Source organism: Lissotriton vulgaris, chromosome 1_2 (assembly GCF_964263255.1).
Source record: "Lissotriton vulgaris chromosome 1_2, aLisVul1.2, whole genome shotgun sequence".
NCBI lineage: Eukaryota > Metazoa > Chordata > Amphibia > Caudata > Salamandridae > Lissotriton > Lissotriton vulgaris.
Genome location: NC_141686.1, coordinates 265,145,568 through 265,172,901, shown reverse-complemented (window position 1 = coordinate 265,172,901; position 27,334 = coordinate 265,145,568). Strand labels below are relative to the sequence as shown.

Genomic DNA, 27,334 nt, shown 5'->3' with positions numbered 1-27,334 from the left:
ATATAACCTTGTGTGGAGTGTTTCTTTGTGGTGGGCCTTGGGTGTTGTTGCTGGGGTGCATGCGCAAATACTTAACTTACATCGCCTCCAAGTTTAGCCTTGACTGCTCGCGCCACGTTACCTAGAGGGCGAGTGAGGGGTTATCTTGGCGTGTAACTCCCTGGCCCTGACACCTAGAACTGGCGATCCCTGACTGACCTCGACGCGAGTCTTGGCCGGCCAGGGTCCCGGTTCTAACACTCTTCCACCACGCTGGGCTGGAAGTTCCCGGTTCCACTACTGTTGGGTTCATTCACCCATGACGTGTCAGAACCACTGGCACCTTCCCAGCGGTCTGCTTCCTTTGCTATGTCCCAAGGACACACGTAGTCACCTCTTGACAGGTGTTTGCGCAACTCTGGCACAAAACAATTGAGCAACTGCTCTCTGATAACAAGGTTGAGTAGTCCATCAAAATCAGGTTCCCCATGAACCTCTAACCAATCAAGCAGGGCATCATGACAATCATCCACATAATCCGCCCAATCCTGGTGAGGCAGTCTCCTACTGCTCCTGAACTTCAACCTGTATGTGTCCTCTCGGGAACAAGGTACCACTCTTTGGAAACGGGGCATGGCACTTCCCGCACCAAACTCTCTCTTGCTGCCACCACTGGATCCAACCCTCCCTGGGGAATCCAGAAAACTATGACAGCTGTCAGGGGATAACCTACCCTCTAGGGCTATCTTCTCCCTGGCCAAGGCCCTCTCAGCCTCTGCAGTCCGCTCATTCACACCCAGCTGCGCCATCTCTCTGGCATGCTCTAACCTGAGTTTCTCCATGGCCAACTGGTGCTCTCTCTCTTCTCTCCTATCCACCCACTCCTCTGGGGACAGGGAAAGGGATGGGGTGCTACATCTGACACTGGACCCAGCAAGGGACTCCCTATCTAGGGGGTCCTCACCATCTGCTGATGCCCATTCACTGTCATCCTCATCCTCCTCTTCAGACTCTTCAGGGCTCCCCTCAGACCCACCACCCTCATGGCGTGCGGCCCGGGCCCTTTCTCTCTCACTGTGCTCACGTTCCCAGTCATTCTTCTGCCATAGGATCAGGTTATCCCTAAGCTTGGAATGGGTGTCTGACTCATTCACTGGGATGTCTCTCTCCTCACAAAAATGCACCAACTCATGCATACTGTACTTAAACAGACCACAGAGGTTAAAAGGAGATTCCATCTTGACAGGATGCTCACAGACACGTGCAACACAGGGGACATAACTGTCAGAGCTGAAGCAAGAGCACACGGTTTAAAGTATTTCAGCAAGCTCCCTACTAAAGAGAACTCACACTAATCTGTCCAGGCAACACACCATTCATCCACGCACACCCCCCCCCTCGGACCGGTAAGGCAGTTTTTACCACCCCTGATTTCTCAACCTGACCACACGTGACACAGGTACCAAACTCTGGGAGCAGGGCAGGGGACAAATGTACTGGACACTCTTTGGAAAAAGAAATACTAGAACTTCAAAGGACAATAATCCCCAACATGCAATTATCTAAAATGCAGAGCTTTGTAGTGTGGCCTGTTGCCACTGCAGTACAACGCAAACACAAATCCGGATCCTCACCGCCTGCCACCAATGTTAGAAACGGGACCCTGGCCGGCCAAGACTCGCGTCGCGGTCAGTCAGGGATCACCATCTCTAAAGTCAGGGCAAGGGAGTCACACACACCAAGATAACCCCTACTCGCCCTCTAGGTAACGTGGCGCGAGCAGCAAGGCTAAACTTGGAGGCTATGTAGGTTAAGTGTTTGCGCGCGCACCCAGCAACACCCAAGGCCCACCACAAAGGAAACTCCACACAAGGTTATATAAAAATAGCCTTTGTATTATATCAAAAACACATTAGATAAAACATACATTTGGTTACACTGTGCCAACAGGCACGGGCAGAATTTACAGGGGGGATATTTACAAGACAGGGCCACCTGGACCACTGTCAGGAATCATCACTTTTTAGGAATAGTAATTAGCACATAGAATACTTTTAGAACCAAATAGAACATGTAGCACAAATTAGCACACAACCAGTAATTACTGGTAAAGCATAAGAACCTCCTACGCAACCCTAACCACCTTAGGAAACTATTGCGCTGGGAACAAAAGACCTCACTAGCAACACCTGTACTAGGAGAAAAGCAACCAACTAGGATTCACCAACATCTAGGGGTATAAGCATAGGAACATTACACATGATGCATTAACATTCAGCGGTGTAGGGAAAGAAAACACATGATGTATCCAAACACATTCAGAGGTGCAAGCACAAGAAACACACATGATGCAGAACCTACATTCAGCGGTGTATGCAAGGAAAGACACATGATGCTTCAGAACACATTCAGAGGTGCGAGCACAAGCAATTGCGCAAAACTTCACATGAGCCACAACCCGTGGCAGTCCCTGTGTCCCAAAGTCAGGGCAGGCTGTAATAAGCCAAAAGTACACCCAGCCTAAACGTAGCAACTGTCCACTAAGTGCTGGACAGTTGTAAATACCAAGGATGCCAACGTTGGAGCCTCGTGGGCTCAGGACAACTGACTGGGCCCTCAAGAACCTCACGGGGCTCTAAACATAACAACGGGGCCCTGGGACCTCGCAGGGTTTGAAGACAAGATGGGGCGCCTGAGCCACTCGTGGCTTTCAACGATCACTGTGGCGCCTGAGCCCCTCATGGGCTCTAAACTACCCACTGCGGGCGTTCGTTGGAGTCTCTCCTCGGGAGACTCGAAAACGGAAATGCCCCCGGAGCCCTCTCAGGGCTCCACACAAGAATGGCCCACTCGTTGGAGTCCCGCTCGGGGGGACTCAGAATCCAGAATTGCCCCCAAGAGCCTCGGGCTCTCCAGAACACTGCTCCTGTCGGTGGAGCGGCCCGCTGACAACCGGGGCCGCTCTGCTTTCACTCAGGAGGCCCCCGCCCTCCTGCACTCACCGGCTCTCCTGTGGCGGGCGGGGCTCCTCTCCTCACGGGGAGCCTCCCAGCAGCAGCACGGGGCTCCTCTCTCCTCACGGGGAGCCTCGGTGAGACGCTGCAAGCTGCTTCCTGCTCCTTCGGCTGCCTCGATGACGCGGGGGAAGGTTGGGCCAATCCCAGCGCGGCCGAGCGATGACATCAGCGGCTGCTTTCTCTCGTCCCCGGGCTGCAGCGGTGAACACGGGGCAATGCCGGGTGGGCTCCGGCTCGGTAAATTAAAAATAAAGCGAGGTGGCACTCGCTACGCGCCGCGAATCGGCAGATCAGGCGGCCAAATGCCGGGTGGGCACTGGCTGTGCACAACAGCGCTCCCCAGCGCTAGGACCAACAATAAGCGCTCTCAAGGCAAATAAAGCGCTCTTAAGCGCTAAGCCGATAAAACGCTTCCAGGCACCCTAGGGAAAGTCCAAAGCGCTCCCAGGCGCTGGGAACACAAGCACAGCGCTCCCAGGTGCCCTCAGCAGGGCAGAGTTCCAGCAAAGTCCTTAGGTAGGCAGGGGGGCAAGGCTGGGCCAGGGGCCAGCTCACTGGCCCTCCAGGCAGGGAGGCAGTCCAAGTGGCGGTTCCTCCTGGCCCCAGCAGTAGCATCAGCCCCCTCAAGATCCTGGAAGAGAACAACCTCAGTGGGGACACAGCCCCATTTTTATACACTGAAATCCTTGGTCTGTAGGTGCAGGGTGGGGGAGAAACCAGTCGCAGCTGGTTCTGGAGCACTCTTGATGGCCCAACCACCCATTTCATTCACTGGGGAGGCTAGGGTCGTTAGACACACCACAGGGGAGCGGAGCCAGCATTGTGTGGGGAAAACCCAGCCCATCCAGGACACAGGTACACTCCTCCCACACATCACTCATGCTAATCTCCCACTCACCACCGGGCAGGCCCATCCAGACTTCCTGGAGCCTGGCATGCCAGCCAGCTCCAGCCAATCACGCTCCAGTACCCTCACTGCACACATATCTCAATGTCCAGAAGTAGCACTTCCCTTCTAGACACATACATGCCACATACACCATCTCGCAGCATTCACTCTCACGAGTTTATGCATACTAAATTCGAGCCTGCACTCCCCACGCATCAGGAACTACCAGGGACACACACATTCCCCATGCATTCCTATGGGAGGGCAGGCCAGCCATACTACACGCACGCACTTTCACTCTGGGACCCAGGGAAAAAGTGCGCCAAGCCGGAAATCATGAACGCCAGGTTGCCATCAAAAGCAAAAAGTCCAGGGGTGAACCAGCCGTAAAGGCCCGGGTCCAACACATACCATATGTTATCACTCTCCCTTCCTCCACATACTCCCCGAAAAACTCCCCTTTTCCATCATTATGTCTCACTTTCAAACTAACCAAAGCCTACTTTCTCCCTAACATACAATTCTTAACACATTCTTTCGTTTTACATTACTCTAACCGATTTTCTCCCTTTCACTCGTTTTCTTAAGAGACGCTTCAACTACTGCCCAACTCCTCTGTTCCTCCTGTGATGATTCTACCGACCTAATCACCAACCATCCTGTCATTAGTCAATCCCTGCCCACACATTCACTCCTCGATTAGACTTTACAACCCTGCTCTTCCCGTACCTGCCATGAACTTGTAAAATCCATCCAGCCTCTGCTTCGTCCCAAACCGCCGGTACTCTCTGTGCCCCTCCCTTATTTAACCACGTGTGCGTCTCTTTTCTGCTTTCTGACAGGCTGATTACAAGCCATTTTCCCGCCAGCATCGCTTCGTGCAATTTTGACTGAACATTAACAACAACTACATTATCCATAATGCAATGAACCGGCCTGAATACAGACTGGAATGTCATAATTATAATTGCCATAAACTCATGTAAAACTGAACATGCAATGAAAATCATCGTCATCAAATAATGTTCATGATTTTCTAGACACAAACATTTCCTTGTAAATATCACCAGTGGCTTGTGAGATGAATGAAGATGTTTCACCGCGTGTAGTCTCTCTTTCTCTGTTTCTGCTTCTTATTCAACGTGGTGGGTGCTACCCCGGGACTGGGCAAATTTCTTTAAACATCTGATGGGGGGTCGGGGTGCACACCTGTTCTTTATGTTTATCCAAACATTATCCTTATGATCAAAGAGTGCGTGCGAACTGGCTGAGTGCCTCTGCCCAAACGGCACCGAGTAAACAACAGATATAGAGATGAGGCGTTCTCTGCACCCCTGCCATCTGCACAGCTAAAGGCGCCATTGTGGCAATCTTGTTTTCAGTCCTTTTTCATTGCTTCAATATTGTAAACCAATTTCTCAACAATTGTTTTCAATCGAACTCTAGTCATTCCTTTTATGTTTCAAAATCACACGCGGAATTCTTTGCCATTTTCTAAGTTTCTTATGCTCCAATCGTGACCATCCGGACCTCAAAAAGGAACACGACCAATGCAACAATTCATCCAACCCTGCCACAGCGTGCGGCAAGCTAGGTCCCAATACGGTGTGCTGCAGGCTCTGGCCATGTCTCACCATGCTGCAGACTTGGGCCATGTCTCCGTGTCCCACAGGCTCCGGGCCCGGCCTCAGCGCGCTGCAGGCTCCGGGCCCGGCTTCAGCACGCTGCAGGCTCCTCCGCAGCGTGCAGCAGGCTCCAGGTCCGCCTCAGCGTGCGGCAGGCTCCAGGCCCCGCCTCAGCGGTGGGGGTTTGTGAAATCTTCATAGCCCATGTTTTGTATTTAAGCTCTTTGTCGCGCTGCTCGTCGTTGGGCCCTGTTTGCTCTGTGTACAGGGTGAGGGGTGGTGACTCGACGCCCTGCAGCATTTCTCGGCAAGCTTTTCTAAGTGCGATGCATCTTGATTGCTTTATTGGCGCTGCCTCTTATTTGGACCCAAGGGAGCTCAGAAGCTGCTCAATTAGCTTGGAGATGCCTCGTTTGGGAGCGGCTCTGCAGGGCATGGCAGGCGGCGGGCTGCTCAGACCATGGAGCTTGTTGGTAAGGGAGGTCAGCCGCGGTATAGCTCCTAAACACGACCTTTCCGCTTCGAGGCACATGGCTGTAAATCCTGGACGTGGCTCGGTGGCTGTTTTGGAGGCTGCAGGTTTGTGTTCCCTCTCGGACCGCAGTGGTGTTCCGTGACTGCTTCGTGGTCCACATCCTGGGAAGGACGAGGCTGTAAACCACGGTACCGACTGAGCACCAGTCAGCTGCCTGCAAGGATGCCCGGTCCGTCTCGGGTTCTAGTGGCCGAGCTGTTCAGTGAACGTACACGCGTCGCAGCGCTTCAGCCGCGTTCATCTGCCGTTTGGTTCTTGTGAGCTGCTTCAGCTCTGGGGGTCGGTGGTGGGAGGCACGCATGCGCACTGTCGGGGTCTGTAGGCCAGCTGCAGGCCGGCATCCCTTCTTTAAACGCATCATTACGCACTGTTTATTTATGTCTTATTAGGTTATTAAAAACATGTCTAGATATCGCGGCTAAACCGAAGGACACAGAGTGCCTTCCAGTAAAAACAATACACGTGACCGGTGCAACAACAGCGCACGCGGCCTAGGATACCGTGGAAGGAAGGAAGCATAGATTTCGCCTTGCTTCCTCGTGTCAGACATCAAGAGCTCTGCAGAGATTTAACATTGCTTCCTCATACCAGGCATCAAGAGCTCTGCATAGATTTCACCTTGCTTCCTCGTGTCAGACATCAAGAGCTCTGCATAGATTTCACCCTGCTTCCTCGTGTCAGACATCAAGAGATCTGCATAGATTTCACCCTGCTTCCTCGTGTCAGACATCAAGAGCTCTGCATAGATTTCACCCTGCTTCCTCATGTCAGACATCAAGAGCTCTGCATAGATTTCACCCCGCTTCCTCATGTAAGACATCAAGAGCTCTGCATAATTTTCACCCTGCTTCCTCGTGTCAGACATCAAGAGCTTTGCATAGATTTCACCCTGCTTCCTCAGGTCAGACATCAAGAGCTCTGCATTGATTTCACCCCGCTTCCTCATGGCAGACATCAAGAGCTCTGCATAGATTTCATCTTGCTTCCTCATGTCCGACATCAAGAGCTCTGCATAGATTTTACCTTGCTTCCTCATGTCCGACACCAAGAACTCTGCTTAGATTTCACCCCGCTTCCTCATGTCCGACACCAAGACCTCTGCTTAGATTTCGCCTTGCTTCCTCATGTCCGACATCAAGAGCTCTGCATAGATTTCACCTTGCTTCCTCATGTCCGACACCAAGACCTCTGCTTAGATTTCGCCTTGCTTCCTCATGTCCGACATCAAGAGCTCTGCATAGATTTCACCTTGCTTCCTCATGTCCGACACCAAGAACTCTGCATAGATTTCACCCCGCTTCCTCAGGTCAGACATCAAGAGCTCTGCATTGATTTCACCCCGCTTCCTCATGTCAGACATCAAGAGCTCTGCATAGATTTCATCTTGCTTCCTCATGTCAGACATCAAGAGCTCTGCATAGATTTCATCTTGCTTCCTCATGTCAGACATCAAGAGCTCTGCATAGATTTCACCCTGCTTCCTCGTGTCAGACATCAAGAGCTCTGCATAGATTTCACCCTGCTTCCTCATGTCAGACATCAAGAGCTCTGCATAGATTTCACCCCGCTTCCTCATGTAAGACATCAAGAGCTCTGCATAATTTTCACCCTGCTTCCTCGTGTCAGACATCAAGAGCTTTGCATAGATTTCACCCTGCTTCCTCAGGTCAGACATCAAGAGCTCTGCATTGATTTCACCCCGCTTCCTCATGGCAGACATCAAGAGCTCTGCATAGATTTCATCTTGCTTCCTCATGTCCGACATCAAGAGCTCTGCATAGATTTTACCTTGCTTCCTCATGTCCGACACCAAGAACTCTGCTTAGATTTCACCCCGCTTCCTCATGTCCGACACCAAGACCTCTGCTTAGATTTCGCCTTGCTTCCTCATGTCCGACATCAAGAGCTCTGCATAGATTTCACCTTGCTTCCTCATGTCCGACACCAAGACCTCTGCTTAGATTTCGCCTTGCTTCCTCATGTCCGACATCAAGAGCTCTGCATAGATTTCACCTTGCTTCCTCATGTCCGACACCAAGAACTCTGCATAGATTTCACCCCGCTTCCTCAGGTCAGACATCAAGAGCTCTGCATTGATTTCACCCCGCTTCCTCATGGCAGACATCAAGAGCTCTGCATAGATTTCATCTTGCTTCCTCATGTCCGACATCAAGAGCTCTGCATAGATTTTACCTTGCTTCCTCATGTCCGACACCAAGAACTCTGCTTAGATTTCGCCTTGCTTCCTCATGTCCGACACCAAGACCTCTGCTTAGATTTCGCCTTGCTTCCTCATGTCCGACATCAAGAGCTCTGCATAGATTTCACCTTGCTTCCTCATGTCCGACACCAAGAACTCTGCTTAGATTTCGCCTTGCTTCCTCATGTCCGACATCAAGAGCTCTGCATAGATTTCACCTTGCTTCCTCATGTCCGACACCAAGAACTCTGCATAGATTTCACCCCGCTTCCTCAGGTCAGACATCAAGAGCTCTGCATTGATTTCACCCCGCTTCCTCATGGCAGACATCAAGAGCTCTGCATAGATTTCATCTTGCTTCCTCATGTCCGACATCAAGAGCTCTGCATAGATTTCACCTTGCTTCCTCATGTCCGACACCAAGAACTCTGCATAGATTTCACCCCGCTTCCTCAGGTCAGACATCAAGAGCTCTGCATTGATTTCACCCCGCTTCCTCATGGCAGACATCAAGAGCTCTGCATAGATTTCATCTTGCTTCCTCATGTCCGACATCAAGAGCTCTGCATAGATTTTACCTTGCTTCCTCATGTCCGACACCAAGATCTCTGCATAGATTTCATCTTGCTTCCTCATGTCAGACATCAAGAGCTCTGCATAGATTTCACCTTGCTTCCTCATGTCCGACACCAAGAACTCTGCATAGATTTCATCTTGCTTCCTCATGTCAGACATCAAGAGCTCTGCATAGATTTCATCTTGCTTCCTCATGTCAGACACCAAGAGCTCTGCATAGATTTAACCCTGCTTCCTCATGTCTAAACATCAAGAGCTCTGCATAGATTTCACCTTGCTTCCTCATGTCCGACTCCAAGACCTCTGCATAGATTTCGCCTTGCTTCCTCATGTCAGTCATCAAGAGCTCTGCATAGATTTCACCTTGCTTCCTCATGTCAGACATCAAGAGCTCTGCATAGATTTCACCTTGCTTCCTCATGTCCGACACCAAGACCTCTGCTTAGATTTCACCTTGCTTCCTCGTGTCAGACATCAAGAGCTCTGCATAGATTTCACCTTGCTTCCCCATGTCAGACATCAAGAGCTCTGCATAGATTTCGCCTTGCTTCCTCATGTCAGACATCAAGAGCTCTGCATAGATTTCGCCTTGCTTCCTCATGTCCGACACCAAGACCTCTGCTTAGATTTCACCTTGCTTCCTCGTGTCAGACATCAATAGCTCTGCATAGATTTCACCTTGCTTCCTCATGTCGGACATCAAGAGCTCTGCATAGATTTCGCCTTGCTTCCTCATGTCAGACATCAAGAGCTCTGCATAGATTTCGCCTTGCTTCCTCATGTCCGACATCAAGAGCTCTGACATGAGGAAGCAAGGTGAAATCTATGCAGAGCTCTTGGTGTCTGACATGAGGAAGCAAGGTGAAATCTGTGCAGACACCAAGAGCTCTGCATAGATTTCACCCTGGTCCTTCATGTCCAGCATCAAGAGCTCTGCATAGATTTCACCCTGCTTCTTCATGTCCAGCAGGTAGGACAGAAGCGGATGTGTCTACAGACGCACCACTGTAGGTATTTCATCCTGGGGCGATCATACTCTTACTACACTGCTGCCATGCAAAGAAAGGTAGGACAGAAGCAGATGTGTCCTCAGGTGCACCACGATAGATGTTTCTTTCTGGGGTGATCACACACACTACACTGCTGTCATTTCAAGAAAGGTAGGACAGAAGCGGATGTGTCTACAGACGCACCAGGATATCTGCTTCTTTCTGGGGTGATCACACACTCACTACACTGCTGCCATGCCACGAAAGGTAGGACAGAAGCGGATGTGTCTACAGACGCACCAGGATATCTGCTTCTTTCTGGGGTGATCACACACTCACTACACTGCTGCCATGCCACGAAAGGTAGGACAGAAGCGGATGTGTCTACAGACGCACCAGGATATCTGCTTCTTTCTGGGGTGATCACACACTCACTACACTGCTGCCATGCAAAGAAAGGTAGGACAGAAGCAGATGTGTCCTCAGGTGCACCACGATAGATGTTTCTTTCTGGGGTGATCACACACACTACACTGCTGTCATTTCAAGAAAGGTAGGACAGAAGCGGATGTGTCTACAGACGCACCAGGATATCTGCTTCTTTCTGGGGTGATCACACACTCACTACACTGCTGTCATTTCAAGAAAGGTAGGACAGAAGCGGATGTGTCTACAGACGCACCAGGATATCTGCTTCTTTCTGGGGTGATCACACTCTCACAACACCGCTGCCATGCCACGAAAGGTCGGACAGAAGCGGATGTGTCTACAGACGCACCAGGATATCTGCTTCTTTCTGGGGTGATCACACACTCACTACACTGCTGCCATGCCACGAAAGGTCGGACAGAAGCGGATGTGTCTACAGACGCACCAGGATATCTGCTTCTTTCTGGGGTGATCACACACTCACTACACTGCTGCCATGCCAAGAAAGGTCGGACAGAAGCGGATGTGTCCTCAGGTGCACCACGATAGATGTTTCTTTCTGAGGTGATCACACTCACTACGATGCTGCCATGCCAAGAAAGGTAGGACAGAAGCGGATGTGTCTACAGACGCATCACTATAGATGTTTCTTTCTGGGGTGATCACACACTCACTACACGGCTGCCATGCCAAGAAAGGTCGGACAGAAGCGGATGTGTCTACAGACGCACCACTAGAGACATTTCTTTCTGGGGTGATCACACACTCACTACACGGCTGCCATGCCAAGAAAGGTAGGACAGAAGCGTATGTGTCCACTGACGCACCACTGTAGATATTTCTTTCTGGGGTGATCACACACTCACTACACTGCTGCCATGCCACGAAAGGTAGGACAGAAGCGGATGTGTCTACAGACGCACCAGGATATCTGCTTTTTTCTGGGGTGATCACACACTCACTACACTGCTGCCATGCCAAGAAAGGTAGGACAGAAGCGGATGTGTCTACAGACGCACCAGGATATCTGCTTCTTTCTGGGGTGATCACACACTCACTACACTGCTGCCATGCCAAGAAAGGTCGGACAGAAGCGGATGTGTCTACAGACGCACCAGGATATCTGCTTCTTTCTGGGGTGATCACACACTCACTACACGGCTGCCATGCCAAGAAAGGTCGGACAGAAGCGGATGTGTCCTCAGGTGCACCACGATAGATGTTTCTTTCTGAGGTGATCACACTCACTACGATGCTGCCATGCCAAGAAAGGTAGGACAGAAGCGGATGTGTCTACAGACGCATCACTATAGATGTTTCTTTCTGGGGTGATCACACACTCACTACACGGCTGCCATGCCAAGAAAGGTAGGACAGAAGCGTATGTGTCCACTGACGCACCACTGTAGATATTTCTTTCTGGGGTGATCACACACTCACTACACTGCTGCCATGCCAAGAAAGGTCGGACAGAAGCGGATGTGTCTACAGACGCACCAGGATATCTGCTTCTTTCTGGGGTGATCACACACTCACTACACTGCTGCCATGCCACGAAAGGTCGGACAGAAGCGGATGTGTCTACAGACGCACCAGGATATCTGCTTCTTTCTGGGGTGATCACACACTCACTACACTGCTGCCATGCCAAGAAAGGTCGGACAGAAGCGGATGTGTCTACAGACGCACCAGGATATCTGCTTCTTTCTGGGGTGATCACACTCTCACAACACCGCTGCCATGCCAAGAAAGGTCGGACAGAAGCGGATGTGTCCTCAGGTGCACCACGATAGATGTTTCTTTCTGAGGTGATCACACTCACTACGATGCTGCCATGCCAAGAAAGGTAGGACAGAAGCGGATGTGTCTACAGACGCATCACTATAGATGTTTCTTTCTGGGGTGATCACACACTCACTACACTGCTGCCATGCCAAGAAAGGTCGGACAGAAGCGGATGTGTCTACAGACGCACCAGGATATCTGCTTCTTTCTGGGGTGATCACACTCTCACAACACCGCTGCCATGCCACGAAAGGTCGGACAGAAGCGGATGTGTCTACAGACGCACCAGGATATCTGCTTCTTTCTGGGGTGATCACACACTCACTACACTGCTGCCATGCCACGAAAGGCCGGACAGAAGCGTATGTGTCTACAGACGCACCAGGATATCTGCTTCTTTCTGGGGTGATCACACACTCACTACACTGCTGCCATGCCAAGAAAGGTCGGACAGAAGCGGATGTGTCCTCAGGTGCACCACGATAGATGTTTCTTTCTGAGGTGATCACACTCACTACGATGCTGCCATGCCAAGAAAGGTCGGACAGAAGCGGATGTGTCTACAGACGCATCACTATAGATGTTTCTTTCTGGGGTGATCACACACTCACTACACGGCTGCCATGCCAAGAAAGGTAGGACAGAAGCGTATGTGTCCACTGACGCACCACTGTAGATATTTCTTTCTGGGGTGATCACACACTCACTACACTGCTGCCATGCCACGAAAGGTCGGACAGAAGCGGATGTGTCTACAGACGCACCAGGATATCTGCTTCTTTCTGGGGTGATCACACACTCACTACACTGCTGCCATGCCAAGAAAGGTCGGACAGAAGCGGATGTGTCCTCAGGTGCACCACGATAGATGTTTCTTTCTGAGGTGATCACACTCACTACGATGCTGCCATGCCAAGAAAGGTAGGACAGAAGCGGATGTGTCTACAGACGCATCACTATAGATGTTTCTTTCTGGGGTGATCACACACTCACTACACGGCTGCCATGCCAAGAAAGGTAGGACAGAAGCGTATGTGTCCACTGACGCACCACTGTAGATATTTCTTTCTGGGGTGATCACACACTCACTACACTGCTGCCATGCCAAGAAAGTAAGACAGAAGCGGATGTGTCTACAGACGCACCAGGATATCTGCTTCTTTCTGGGGTGATCACACACTCACTACACTGCTGCCATGCCACGAAAGGTAGGACAGAAGCGTATGTGTCCACTGACGCACCACTGTAGATATTTCTTTCTGGGGTGATCACACACTCACTACACTGCTGCCATGCCAAGAAAGTAAGACAGAAGCGGATGTTGTCACAGACGCACCACGATAGATGCTTCTTTCTGGGGTGATCACACACTCACTACACTGCTGCCATGCCACGAAAGGTCGGACAGAAGCGGATGTGTCTACAGACGCACCAGGATATCTGCTTCTTTCTGGGGTGATCACACACTCACTACACTGCTGCCATGCCACGAAAGGCCGGACAGAAGCGTATGTGTCTACAGACGCACCAGGATATCTGCTTCTTTCTGGGGTGATCACACACTCACTACACTGCTGCCATGCCAAGAAAGGTCGGACAGAAGCGGATGTGTCCTCAGGTGCACCACGATAGATGTTTCTTTCTGAGGTGATCACACTCACTACGATGCTGCCATGCCAAGAAAGGTAGGACAGAAGCGGATGTGTCTACAGACGCATCACTATAGATGTTTCTTTCTGGGGTGATCACACACTCACTACACGGCTGCCATGCCAAGAAAGGTAGGACAGAAGCGTATGTGTCCACTGACGCACCACTGTAGATATTTCTTTCTGGGGTGATCACACACTCACTACACTGCTGCCATGCCAAGAAAGTAAGACAGAAGCGGATGTGTCTACAGACGCACCAGGATATCTGCTTCTTTCTGGGGTGATCACACACTCACTACACTGCTGCCATGCCACGAAAGGTAGGACAGAAGCGTATGTGTCCACTGACGCACCACTGTAGATATTTCTTTCTGGGGTGATCACACACTCACTACACTGCTGCCATGCCAAGAAAGTAAGACAGAAGCGGATGTTGTCACAGACGCACCACGATAGATGCTTCTTTCTGGGGTGATCACACACTCACTACACTGCTGCCATGCCACGAAAGGTAGGATAGAAGCAGATATGTCTACAGACGCACCCCTATAGATATTTCTTTTTTTTAAAATCTTTATTGTTCAGTTCAAAAAACATGTTTGTGCATACAAATCAGTAATTAAATCATGATGCAGACCTATTTCATATAATCACAAAAAAGATAGAACTGCATGATATCCCGGAGGTTAAATATTATTCACAGCGATGTATCCATGTGATGTGACATAGGCCCCCATATTTGGGCCCCTAACACTTTTTCCTCATAGATTTAATACTATAAAGACTGTATTCCAAATTAAACACATTATAAAAGTTTGCACGCCACATTTCAAACGAAGGTGCTTCTGGTTGGAGCCACACAGTAGCAATGCATAAACGAGCAACTGCAACTGCCATGAATATAATGTATCTAAATGGATAGCATACCTGTGGGGTTTGTATCGCCTACTCCACTCCTGTCAACATCATTTCTCTAGAAATAATCACTTGTACCCCTGTAATATACGTCAATAATTTTGAAATATCCTCCCTGAAATGATTTAGGCCTATAGAATAAAAAAAAATGTGTACTATATCTGCATTATCAGACTGACACCGAAAGCATTTCCCATCATGAGATCCCCCCCACTTCTGCGTTTTAGCAGGGGTATGATATAAATTAAACAAAGTTTTATAATGTTGTGTACGCAGATTGGCTGTCAATATAACTTTAGAAGCTATATCAATAAATAGTTGCACATATGTTCTTGTAATTCCAAATCTTTCACTCCACTTAGCGTCATGTCGCCCTATATCATCAGATATAGAGTCTCAATCAAGATATCCTATACAGTCCCAATCCTAGCACCCTTTTTTTACAGGCTCTAATAGTACATGCGATGTTACACCTAAATGCCTTTGCTGCTTAATTAGATAGTCACAAATTTGTGAAAAATTTAAAAAATCAGGTTTAGCGAAGTTATACTGTTGAGCCAATTCAGTAAATGAAACCATTATACCATCTTTATACAAATCTCCTATCAGTTGAACCCCCTGCACCCGCAACTTATCCATTCTAGCATCCCAAAAAATAATGGGAAATCATTCTGTGGCATTTAATGGTGTATATTAATTTATACGGCCTAATGATTAAAATGTACGAATCGTCTCCCAGGCTTTATAGGCAGCATTATATATTTTAAAACGTGTTCTCTTGAAATAGTGGGTTCTGTGAATTTAAGTAAAACCTTACTAGCCGGAGCCTCCAACATCTGATATATATTAGGAGCTTCCGCTTGTTGAACTTCTACTCCTACCACTAAATATTGCATGCTTTTGAGTAGACAAGCTAAATAATACCATGAAAAATCCGGCACTTCCCATCCTCCTCGTTTTAATGGTAACGTCATATACCTAGAAGCCCGCCTCGGTTTCTTTTGACCCCATATAAACTTATCAGCTAAAGTCTGTAGCTGAAGTAATTGAGGGCGTTTTAGCTCTAATGGAACTGTCCTAAAATAGTACATTGCCTTAAGTAATATACACGTTTTAAGTATGTTACACCTCCCTACCATTTACAAATGTAGACACTCGGCCCATTCCAGTTGTTGCTGGGCCGACAAAACTATATCCCCCCAATTAACGTCCACTACCTCTTGAAGCGCCATCCTGATCTTAATGCCCAGATACCGAGTTTCATGCGTAACTCGCGGTTCTCCTAAGCACAGCCCTTCAGTACAGTTTATCTTGGTTTTGGATACCTTCAACTTATACCCAGCCACCTCAGCATATTTCTGGATAGGATTCTCAACTTCCCTTACTGCCTGTTCTGGATCTGACATCACTACAGCAATGTCGTCGGCATAAGCGAGGACACATATTTGATACTGTCCAATAACCATTGACTGTATTCTATCAGTCATTTCCAACAAAGTTAATAACAGATTGATGTAGATAGCAAAGAGGAGGGGCGAGCAGGGACACCCCTGCCGTGTTCCGCGAGTAAAATTCCCATAAGATGATTCGCTGCCCATAGTACAGATTCTAGCCATATAGATATTTCTTTGAGGTGATCACACTCACTACTCTGCTGCCATGCAAAGAAAGGTAGGCCAGAAGCGGATGTGCCTAGAGACGCACCACAATAGGTGCTTCTTTCTGGGGTGATCACACACTCCCTACACTGCTGCCATGCCAAGAAAGGTAGGACCGAAGTGGATGTGTCTACAGAATCACCATTATAGATATTTCTTTCTGGGTGATCACACACTCACTACACGGCTGCCATGCCAAGAAAGGTAGGACAGAAGCGTATGTGTCCACTGACGCACCACTGTAGATATTTCTTTCTGAGGTGATCACACACTCACTACGATGCTGCCATGCCAAGAAAGGTAGGACAGAAGCGGATGTGTCTACAGACGCACCAGGATATCTGCTTCTTTCTGGGGTGATCACACACTCACTATACTGCTGCAATGCCTAGAAAGGTAGGACAGAAGCGGATGTGTTTACAGACGCACCACAATAGATGCTTCTTTCTGGGGTGATCACACACTCACTACACTGCTGCCATGCCACGAAAGGTAGGACAGAAGCGGATGTGTCTACAGACGCACCAGGATATCTGCTTCTTTCTGGGGTGATCACACACTCACTACACTGCTGCCATGCCACGAAAGGTAGGACAGAAGCATATGTGTCAACAGACGCACCACTGTAGATGTTCCTTTCTGGGGTGATCACACACTCACTACATCTCGCACTCACAACATTGCTGCCATACCAAGAAAGGTAGGACAGAAGCGGATGTGTCTACAGACTTACTACTATAAGTATTTCTTTCATCCAGAAATAATGACTAACCGCAAAATGAAGACTTTTGACTGTCCTTCTGTCTACATTTATTACAACCAATGAGAGGCTGGAGACTGGCCCACCGGCACCCATCACTCGGGGAGTCGGATTAAAAGGAGAGTAGATTCACATGGCATGGAGTCGTACTAAACAGAAACGCTGCTGCTCTCCCAAGAGTAAGGCAGATCTAAGGTCAGAGGCACAAAGAGCTTGCAATTGTCATATCTTTTTAGCGGAAGCAGCTAGTGGGGTGACAAAGAAAGATCACATATATGAAGCAAAGACATATTGAGCAGTTAAGCCTCTCCATGAATGCTTCAAGACCCGTTGAGAATACCTCTTTTCAGGCTGTTCACAGGGTTCCGGATCAGGGTGGTCCCAAAGTGCAGATCAGTAGAGCATCACTATAGTCCCTCCATACACCACTTACACACAACCTTGACAGTATTAACGGACGGTAGCTGTTGTATGTGTATCCAGAGACCACTTTTCCTGAAGACGTGTCACTGACTGAATAAGGTTTACAGGCATGAAACATGTAGAAAAGAACATGGGGAAAGGGTCCTACCTCTCCGTTCTGGGTTTTATTGCTGTAATGAGGTGACCTATTTTGTACTTGGAAATTTTAATCCCAAGGGTTTCCATACCGGTACCAAAAAGCAATTCAGCCAATCACAGCAGTGTCATTCATCGAGTGAAACTATGCTAGATTCAGGATTCTCTCACCAACCTTGCAAGCCAACTCTTAGAGGGGTGAGGAGCAGTCTCTATGATGATGCATGTCAGGGTGAGGGCCCACCGTCCTAAAAAAAAAATCCTCATGTGTTCAATATAAGTTTTTTTTTTTTTTTTTTGCTGGCTGCTAGTAGGAATTCGAGCACACCCCATCTGTTCTTGTCCTATTGTTTTCAGTCTATTTTGGGTAGTTGATATGATGGACCTTTAACTCTCCTCTTCCATCTCCTCGGTTAAATAGTGATCACAGCTTACATTCCTTAATGCTGCAGCTCCTGCAGGTGCAGCACATGTCAAGAGAAGTGGGCAGATTCAAGGCAGGAATTGATCCTTTCGTAGCTTAGGATAGACTGTATTTTGAAGAGAAACTCTGCTTTGGTTGGGTCTATGCCGCTGCACTTAGACATCTTGCAGAGAAGGAAATGTTTGCTCCTCACCTTTGTGCCTTAAACTCAACCGTTTGATGTACTTTGCTGATGTTTTCCACTGACTCATTCATCACTTGGTCCTCTGCATCTCACCTCATTTCCTAAACGTGCCACCTTAGGTAGACCAGCCAATCTGCAACTGGGTTGATTATGAGCTTCTTTGTTTGCTGTTATTTTTTACCAGTTCCATGCAGAGGTCGCTTTCTGCATGCAACAGATCTTTGTTGATCAGCAAAGACTGTTGGACCCAAACTAAAGAGCTGGACAAATGGACAACCTAGAAACTCCTGATGTTGCTGTGTCAGATAATGTAGTAGGGATGTTGGCTGAGTGCCTGCGGAAGAGATGTGTGGAACCTACAGGTCGCTTGTTTTAACGGTGGTTGAGCTGTACTTGCAAGTGCTTTGATTTGGATAATAAGAGCACCCATTACCTAGAAGCGATCATTCGGTTTGTGATGTGAACACACATGGAAAATATTGGTCCTGACGTTTCGCTATTCGCATGTCGTCCAGGATGAGCTGAAATTTGATATCATACCTGTTGGCATCTGGCTCACAGAGCATCAAAATCCTGGAAAACAGCATAATAGGTTATTATCTTCTGTCCTATAGCTACAAATTATAAAATGTTGTAGACTGAATGGGGGGGACGAAATCAGCAACATTCCTAGCACCGTGGATGTTTGAATACCAGTGGAAGCAGTGTGAGATTTAAAGTGTTTTCATGATTGCATATTTTGAAGATGTGGGAATCGGGTCAAGGGGACTTCTGACTGTTATATGGAATGCGGAGAGGATAGGACCGTCTGGACATGCCTCTTGGTATGTGTGCATTGATGACAGTAGATTTCATTGAGTCCTCTTGCCTTCCCAGGATGACATCCTCTCCTTCGAGACCGAGAAGCAGGCTGTCTACATGCAGATTTACCGGCCTGTGTACTTCCAGCTGGTTGATGTCCTGCTCCACAAGGCCCAGTTCCCTGCGGATGAAGAGTATGCGTCCTGGTCGTCTGATGAGAAGGAACAGTTCCGAATCTACAGGTACGGGAGCCTGGGTGGGAAATAGTCTTCAAAACTGCTGGCTAAAGGCAGTTGCCAGGAGATACCTCTATATGAAGGACATAAAGATGGGAAAATAAAATGTAGCAGCAAGTAGTGATGCCCACTAGTTTACTTTGACCAGTCAGATCATACTTGGCCCCCCACTGTACCTTCATTGATGTGTCTAGTCTTTTATTCTCTTTACCAAAATAAAGTATCATTTACAACAGATTCCATGTCTTGAAAACAGTCTCCCCCCAAGACCTGCTGTCCCAACGTTGATGACATTGTTGGATTGCACCAGTGGTGTTCAATCCATTGCAGAGAAACACATGATATCAACATTCTAGTGCACAGGATTGTCGTCACCACCAGGAAGGGTTCTTCCATTGGTCTGACATTGGAGAGGTTCTGTATCCCATCATATATTTGGGTTTGCATACCTTGAATGCTTGACAGGTACGTTTAAACCCTTAGATTTGTAAACACCTAGGCCTATCCAAGGTGGTAATGTTTCTTGAGAGAGACAGAGAAGCTCTTGATAAAGATGGGTCCACCTCTCAAGTAGCGTAGTAAACATATTCCCCTTCTGTATTGTGCCCATGTACAGGTTATCACTTTTGGAATCATGTGGTTGGTTCCAGAGTGACCAGCAGAGTTGACAGCTGGAGGGCTTTGCTGGTCGGTCTTCTTTGGTGACAGAAGAGTAAAAGATGAGCCCTGCCTAGCAGTCTGGCACATTTAGAATATTTAACTCCAAAGAGAAAGTGTACTTGCAACACGTCCTGCTTACTTTTGTAACTTCATTTGAAGTCTGATCGGCCTAATTTCAACGACTAACTCACTGACCATTGCTCCCCTGCTTAAAGTAGATCCTCTCAACTGCAATAAAATCACGCACACTCTTTCTCACCCCATCCTCTCTTTGACCCCGTCAACTGCCAACCCATACACACTCCACCTTGCAACACACTCCACCTTGCAACACACTCCTGCATCCATATCTAGTCTCTTGCCTCACGTTCGGCTCTCCGCTCATATCCCTCCGCCCTCTTGGCCTATATCCCTCTACCCTCTCAGCCCATATCTCTCTGCCCATACCCACCTGCCCTCTCAACCCATATCTCTCTGCCCTCTGAACCCATATCCCTCTGCCCTCTCAGCCCACATCTCCCTGCCCTCTCAGCTCATAACCCTCAGTCCTCTCGGCCCATATGTCTCAGTCCTATTTCCTTTATCCCTCTGCTCTGTCACCCATATCCCTCTGCACTCTCAGCCCATAGCCCTCCACTCTTTGAGCTCGTATCCCATTCTCTCTTTGTCCATGTCCCATCAAGTAACAATGTAAAGCGTGTCAATGTTTTTCTTATAGTAGAGCTGTAGGATGTGGTTATGGTTGTTCCTGGAGTGAAGATGAGAAAGAGTTGATTGTGTGGGATAGTTCAGTTTGCGGTTAAGAGAGTAAATGAGATGAAGGTGTTAGGTTGATTTCCCCAATTCCGGGTGATCATTACTGTTCTAAGTGCCTTTTTATGTGTATTGAAGTGCTGTCGGGTATAGGACAGCCTTCACTTGCACCTTGATAACTCAGCTGGGAGCCTCCCCTACAACTGAGGGATTGTGTGGGTGTTGAGGAGATGCCCATCATGTTGCAGAGGTTGAGGGAATAGCCTGGGAAAGATTGGCTTTTACTCTTTGATATTGATATTATTGTTCCTGGTGAACAATAGGTTGCGCCTGTACAGTGCGCGGATTGACTGTAGCATGCCTAAGGCTGTCTGCAGTTAACCTTCATGGCCACAAATTTGCATGATCCTCCCCCCTGGGTGTCAAGGTCACTCATCACGCAAGAGATTTTGGAATAAGTGTCTGCTAGGAATGCAGCGACAGTCTTCTTTGGAGGTTATTACAGCACAGAGGCGTCAGCTGTGGATATGGAGCTACTGATGCTTCCAACGACAATGTGACCACAGGATACATATTTAGGATGAGGGATCGCCTTCCAGGTGATATCAGAGAAGATTAATGTATGTATATTCTATGCTTCTGTTTCTACTTATGATGATGTAGCTTGGTGACAGTGGGTCGGATGAAGGGGATACGCCTAGTCGGAGAACCAGATGTATTGTTGATTAGGAGGTAAAGAGACAGTCATTCATGTCACTGCTGTTACAGAGTTTGCTTGGTGATCTAGTATTTAGGAGTGCCCTTGAGAAGGTGGATGAAGAGATCACACAAGGGTCGGAGAAATCATGTGGTGGAAGGCAACATTGGTGACATGAGCGGGTGCTGGGTGGGCCATCAGGTGTATGCTGCAGAGTGGAATGGGATCTGGCTGCTATGGTGTATACATAGGCTGCGTGAATACGCAATACTCACCAGAGTGATTAACTAATTTAACCTTGGAATGAGTTCAGCTTGATTGGTGCCAGTGCCTCCCTCTCCCAGAACAAGCTCATCCCTTCCCGCAGCAAGGAGAGTCAAGAGATGGTGGAGTTAACTTTCAGACTCTGGAAATGGAAACTTGATTCAAGGTGGTTCTCTTCTTGCACAGTGATGCACAAGCCTAGCAAGAGTTTTAGAAAAAAATAAGCTGTCATCTTGGGTAACTAGAGTATGTCCTGTGTTTGCTAATGGCCAAGGTGGCTGATCAATTTGCTTGTCATCGTACAGGTACTGATCCGGATGCTTCACAAACTGAGCTTAAAAGATTCTGTTGTAGAGATCTGCGAAGAGATGGGTTTACTCCATGTATGTAGGCCATATCCCCGGATGGAGGATAGCAGCAGACTGTGGCAGAAAGCGCTGGAGACTGTGGTTCTGCCAGCACATTGTTGAGAGGCTATGCAGCTGCACTTCACTAGCTCTCGCCCGCTCTAGCCTTTGCATTGTGTGAGAAGTTGGGCTGGTATATGATGAACACTATTCTAGTGAGCACCTTGCACCAGTCCAAACAACCCTTATGGTGATGGTTGTAAAGTCAACCTTATAGACCAGCTATCCTAGTGGTAGCATGGACAAAGCAGTCTTAGGCTAAACTCAAGAGGGCATGTGAAGCCAGCTGTTTTACCATATGTAACCCCTTTAATACCAAATGAAAGGACACCACACAGGATATATATAAAATATATATGTTATTTATTTCTAGACAATCCCTCAACTCTTAATGAGGTCAGAGGCACAAGCACAATACAAGATATTCAATAAAAATACAATAAGTTGCACAAAATATAGTAGGGCCCTAGGGGCACGCTAAACCATATACTAAAATAGTGGTATAAGGACCACTACACGGAAAGTGAATAGGCCTAGGGCCTAGGGAATCGCTGTGGCTACGCTGAGTTACCAAGAGTTAGGAAGCAGGAGACCCACGGGAGGCGTGTGCAGTGTCTAATCACACACGCATGTTACCATAGAGAATGAATGGGAACGTACAAGTTACAAACGAGTTATTTTAGGGCACTGCTGACTGGACTCGGTGAAAGTTACTTGAAACCTAGACAGTTGGATAGTTGATACCCACAGGAGCACAGAAGTACTCGGAAGCGGGTGCATAGGTGTCAAAGTGTGTCGGGTTTTGTCGTTGAATCCTATGAAGCCTGGAAGAAAGATGCTGCAGGCGACTAGGCGAGAAGTGTCCCGGTGGATCTAAGGGTGGATAGAAGATGAAAAAGACCTGAAAGCAGAGGGGACAGAGACTGGGTCACTAGCCAGTGACCAGGAAGGAACCAGGCGATGTTGTGAAGCAATCAGATGCTGTCGGCAAGCTTGTCTCTGCAGCCACGTGGACCAGGAGGCGTCGATGACGACCAGGAGTCAGGCACGGACTGTCCCACAAAGGCTCTCGCTGTCGGCAGTGTCGGCTTCAGGATTGGAGTCAACAAGCCTTGGCAAAGGCAACCCACGCAGGAAACTAAGTTGGCTTCCTTCTCAGACCAGCAAGGTCTGAGGGGCTGCTTCTTTTGAGGGAAGCAAGGGCCAGTCTGGAGCAACCAGACCGGCGGTGTAAATTCAAAGGATCGTCGCCAAGATGGCCACTAGCCAGCGGGCAAGTGACCGGGCGAACGCGTCGAACAGGAAAAGGGCCCCACGCAGAACTCGTGGAGTGTGCAGGGCTGATCTTCGGTGCAGATGATGCTTGGGGCTGGGGCTTCTCAATCCCCAATGCACAGCTTCAAGGGTGCCTCGGGTGCTGCACAATTAGCAAGGCGAGGACTTTTCAAGATGTGTCCCACGTCTCTCGTCGTCTCCACGGGTCTCAGCTCTGCTGGGACTGTGGATCGGGCTGTTGGATGTCTGGAAGTCTGGTTCTTGTCAGGCTCTGTGCTCTGGCTCCGGCGGGAGGCGTCGAAAAAGCAAGCCGTTGATCACTGGATGGTGCCTGCTTGTGCAGGGTGGTCACTCCTTGACCACAAGGGAGATTCTTCGGTTGTCTTCTTCCAAAGTAGATCGTCGAAGGTCCAGAGTTTCGTTTCAGAGTTTGTCAGGATTAATCTAAAGTCTTGGGACTCAGTTCCTACCTATATACCAAATCTAGTGGCTGGATTACCTGCTAGGTCCCTCCAATGGGTGGGACCAGGGAAGGGGGTGGGTACACCCCTTTCCCTTTGTCCAGTTTTGCGCCAGAGCTGGGGCTGGAGTGCCCCAACACCGGTTTGAACTGCACCATGCATGGGACACCTTGTGTGCCCCAGGCAGTGTCTCATTTCTTTCAGCCTGCCTGCCCCAATACACAAAAGCCTGCCTGGGGTGGTGCTAGCACCTCCCAGAACAGGAAACCTATTGTCCAAGCCTCCCTCGATTGAAGGACTCCCAGCAGCGGAAGGTCAGACTTGTGTCTGTGGTAGCAGCATCCATTTTGTGATGCTGAGGCTCTGGTTAATTTTAACCGGGAATAGTAGGAACAACATGTCTTTTCCCTATAGAAGGGTGGAATGCTACCCCCGTCGCCAGAACTGGCTAGTGGGTAGTATTCCAAATCGTATGACACCTTACTCAACATGTTTTGATAAAGCCAAACCAGAGTTAGCATGTAACCGCAAGTTTCATAATGCACTTAAGAGTATATGGTATGGCAGTATCCTAGAACAGATATAAGGACATGGTTCCGAAAGCTGCAGACCAGCTCAGCTCATGCTAGAGCACCATCTCACATAAAACCAAGCACTCTGCCTCCAGGATTGTCAAGGCCTGCCATAGGAGTGACTTATAGGTGTATATGTGTCTAGATATAAGGTTAGATATAGGTATACTATATCTAAGCAAGGGGTGATTACACGCCCTTGCCCCAGCTGAGTGAACAGCCAGTTGTGTCAATGTGAGTGGCCAGCCAGGGGTGGCATAATATATGCTGCAGCCCCTGGTAGGCCTTGGATGCACCTATGCCCTGGGTACCTATAGTACACTGTACAGGGGCTCATAAGGTGACCCAGTATCCAATTGGAGATGTACCTAGGGTACATGGAGTCCATTTTAAAGATAGAGCAGATAGCCTGGGGCCCTGATTAGCAGGATCCCAGGGCAACTAAGTCGAAACCAGCTAAACACTAGGCAAAAAATCTGGGGTAAACATAGTCGGGTATCCACCTTCCTACACATTGCACGTTAGCATGTTATTGCAGAGCCACACATCCATCTCCATCCTTGCCCTTAAGCCACCAGAGACTTCCACAGCATATCTACTTCTCTCTTGGGACCTGGGAATTACGTAGTAGAACTAGGTCTGTTCTGAAGAACTGTGAGGTTGGGAAGAGACGCAGAAAATGCCTGAAAGCCCTCTTCTGATGAAGGTCTTCCAGCAGATACCTCCCCTTAAGAATATGTTACCACATGCCAGACTGAGCCAGAAAAACCTTTTTCCTAGCACTGCTAGGTGAAGCAATGCGACTTCAGCCATTATCTCGCCCTCTGGACGTGACCGCACCAGCGTATAATAGTTGCCAGTCTACATGCTTGCTGGCTTAAGTTTAGTTTTTCCGCACTTCATCAACTTGGTTCCAAACTCTTTCTCTTGGTGCTTCACTAACAAAAAACTCATCAACTTCAGCAGCGACTACGATGCATTTCTCCTCCAGAGGTTTCAAGATTGAAGCAGTATCATAAGTGGATGTTTTAATGGGATCCACATGATTATGACTCAGTGACATGCAACTTGTGTTGCACTCAATGTACCCAAAGGGAATTCAGGAGCCGGACAGTTTATCATCAGCTAAGGCCTACACAAACACACCAAAGCGTACCCTCCTTCCCCTACAGGTAAGTCTCCTGTTAGGCAATGATACACCAAGAGATCTTCACAAAAAAACACCAAAAGTGCCAAAGGGAGTTGTCCAATCCCAGGCATCATTCGGAGTCACAGCTTCATTGTCTGATGATTTTCTCTTCAGTGCCATTCCTCTTTTTTATGATACAAGCTGATTCCAAAGTTGCAAAAGATACAGCCTGCTGTCTGTCGACCTCGCAGTCATCGAGGCCTTTCATCTGTCCATGTTGGATGTCTATAAAACTGATCCACTGCCCTCTGGTTCACTCACGTTTCAAGAATAGAAGGGCCACGCCTCTCTTGATAGAACTGGCCTCATAAGCAAGGTAGTTGCATCAGCGGTACGTACGTTTCTGGATCTATTCCAGAGATCAGTATTCCCGGCATAGGCAGCTCTCACCTGGTTCACATTCTTGTCCCCTTACCGGTAGATGATCACGATAGACAGCTTGGCAAGGACAGCTCCCTACCCTTTCATTTCGTCTCACTCTGTTTGCTTCGGAATCTGAAGGTGTTCATTCTATAGGACAAGTTCAAGATGCTACTATCCCTATGGCAAGACTAATTATCCTTGAATTTGGGGGAATTGGCTTGCCTCTCTATTTCCAGAATGCTTCCTTCCATCTTTAAATTTTCCTAGGATGCAAGCATTACCTGCTGTTCATCCTTTGGTTCCATGACTATCAATCGCTGTCTTGTCATTTGGGCTGATGACCACATCTCATCTTATTCTGAAAGTGCTAGCAGTTGTCAATTTACTCGAAAGAGTATAATCAAATGTTATTAAAATAATATAGTACATTTTCGTAAATACCAAATTTTAACAGCTGTATACAAAATGTTAATCGATTCATCAAAATATCAGATTCAGAAGTCGTCAAGTGTTGCTCAATAAGTGTTTTATTGAGTGTTCTTAGGAAGTTGTTGGGTTATCACAAGATCCTGAACTGGAGCAACGTCGTGCAATTAAAAGTCCCAATGCATTTCGGGCTTAACAAAACGCCCTTCGTCAGGGAAATCTATGAGTGGTAATTGTACAAATTAATACACAATAACAGCAGCGATATTACCAAAACTCATTAATTAAGGCCATGAGGTAACATTCTTATCCTAGTGAATTTAGCACAAATCTTAATGGAAGTTAATAGATGCCAAACCACCGGAAGGGAAACCAAAACGACAAAAGCTGTGGCCGAAAGTGCGAAACTAGTTCTGACTTAACGAAACAAACGAGTGTGAGGGAACGGGTGTAAAAAAAAAAGTGTAAGGAAAACGAAAAAAGGACAAAACGCATGCTGGGTTGAGTGCTTACTTATAGTTACTATGGGGTGCAGTCACAGGTCGCTGGATCGTCAAATGGAACAACAGTTGTTGTCCTGGTCGGTCGATTGTGAACAACCAACTAAATGGAATAGGAATTACCCTGCGTCAAAATCCATATGGCGAAAGAGGTGAGACACGAAGATATGAACGAAAAAACGTAAACTCACCCATAGGCTTTTACCGCGTATGCGCTATGCAGTATCAGTGAATTATAGTGTCCCTGTCAAATAAACCAATAGATGCGCTTGAGAGTTGGTAAACTGCCTAATAATTCTACGTAAATTAAACGTGAGGTAAAGGGTACAGGACTCACCCGTGAATGTCGCTCGTCTACAAGCAGATAACATGTGCCGTTCAGCGAGTGAAGAAGCGGAGTGTGTGCGAGTGAACGCCTGTATGTGAGTGAATGATAGAAAGAGGGCTAACGTGCGGTCGCCATCTTGGAGAAGGAAAGATATCAAACGTGGGAAAAAAAAGAACTTGAGGGAACGGAAAACACCGATGAGTGTGGAAATGATAAATATACTATAT

General features: G+C 48.1%; 1 protein-coding gene across 2 annotated transcripts in view; it reads left to right on the top strand.

Annotated features, from left to right (window-relative positions):
- IPO13 (importin 13) overlaps window positions 1-27,334 on the top strand; it is a 627,153-nt gene that overhangs the window by 325,022 nt on the left and 274,797 nt on the right. For both annotated transcript variants that reach the window (XR_015307559.1, XM_086953190.1), the window contains exon 5: window positions 19,052-19,218. Coding sequence is in view for 1 of the 2 variants with exons in the window: in XM_086953190.1 (XP_086809316.1) it covers window positions 19,052-19,218 (167 nt within the window). In the remaining variant the exon portion in view is untranslated. The remainder of the gene's footprint in view (window positions 1-19,051; window positions 19,219-27,334) is intronic.